At 58.7% G+C, this 994-nt stretch overlaps 1 protein-coding gene across 1 annotated transcript; it reads left to right on the forward strand.

Annotated features, from left to right (window-relative positions):
- Positions 1-457: 457 nt before the first annotated feature.
- LOC102758672 (nuclear factor 1 X-type-like) lies at positions 458-991 on the forward strand (the record flags this gene model as incomplete). The annotated part of the gene is made up of 1 exon (XM_015566883.1): positions 458-991. A coding segment is annotated over one exon (534 nt), but the record flags the coding sequence as incomplete, so codon positions are not given.
- Between the last annotated feature and the right edge of the window lie 3 nt (positions 992-994).

Consider the following 994-nt stretch of genomic DNA (forward strand, 5'->3'; position numbering starts at 1 on the left):
TATATTTTTTAAAAAAGACAGTTTTTCATGAATGTCTTTCTTTTTTAAAAATATATTTTTATTGATCTCAGAGAGGGAGAGGGAGAGGGAGAGAGAGATGCAAACATCAGTGATGAGAGAGAATCATTGATCGGCTGCCCCTTGTACACCCCACACTGGGGATCGAGCCCGCAACCCAGGCATGTGCCTCGACCAGGAATCCAACCGTGACCTCCTGGTTCATAGGTCGATGCTCAACCACTGAGCCATGCTGGCCGGGCCATGAATGCCTTTCTTGGCCTGGGCTGTCCATCTAATCCAAGCCTCAGTTTCCCCATGTGGGCAAGGAGTTCTCACCTGTCCCCCAGAAACTTCTGCTGGGCCCCCTCAGCTTTCCCCAGGAGGTGGAGGGGTCTGCAGTGGTCCCCGCCTCTCCCTCCTCTGTCTACTGAGTTTGCTTGGGGGTTCCCGAGCCTGAGTCTTCTGGTCCGGGCTGTGGGTCCCGGGTGCCCAGCGCCTCCTGACCTCCTGCCTTTCCTGCCCGCAGGATGAGTTCCACCCGTTCATCGAGGCGCTGCTGCCTCACGTCCGCGCGTTCTCCTACACCTGGTTCAACCTGCAGGCGCGGAAGCGCAAGTACTTCAAGAAGCACGAGAAGCGGATGTCGAAGGACGAGGAGCGAGCGGTGAAGGACGAGCTGCTGGGCGAGAAGCCCGAGATCAAGCAGAAGTGGGCGTCCCGGCTGCTGGCCAAGCTGCGCAAAGACATCCGGCCCGAGTTCCGCGAGGACTTCGTGCTGACCATCACCGGCAAGAAGCCCCCCTGCTGCGTGCTCTCCAACCCCGACCAGAAGGGCAAGATCCGGCGCATTGACTGCCTGCGCCAGGCCGACAAGGTGTGGCGGCTGGACCTGGTCATGGTGATTTTGTTTAAGGGGATCCCCCTGGAAAGTACTGACGGGGAGCGGCTCTACAAGTCGCCCCAGTGCTCGAACCCCGGCCTGTGCGTCCAGCCA

Source organism: Myotis davidii, unplaced genomic scaffold (genome assembly GCF_000327345.1).
Source record: "Myotis davidii unplaced genomic scaffold, ASM32734v1 scaffold543, whole genome shotgun sequence".
Taxonomy (NCBI): domain Eukaryota; kingdom Metazoa; phylum Chordata; class Mammalia; order Chiroptera; family Vespertilionidae; genus Myotis; species Myotis davidii.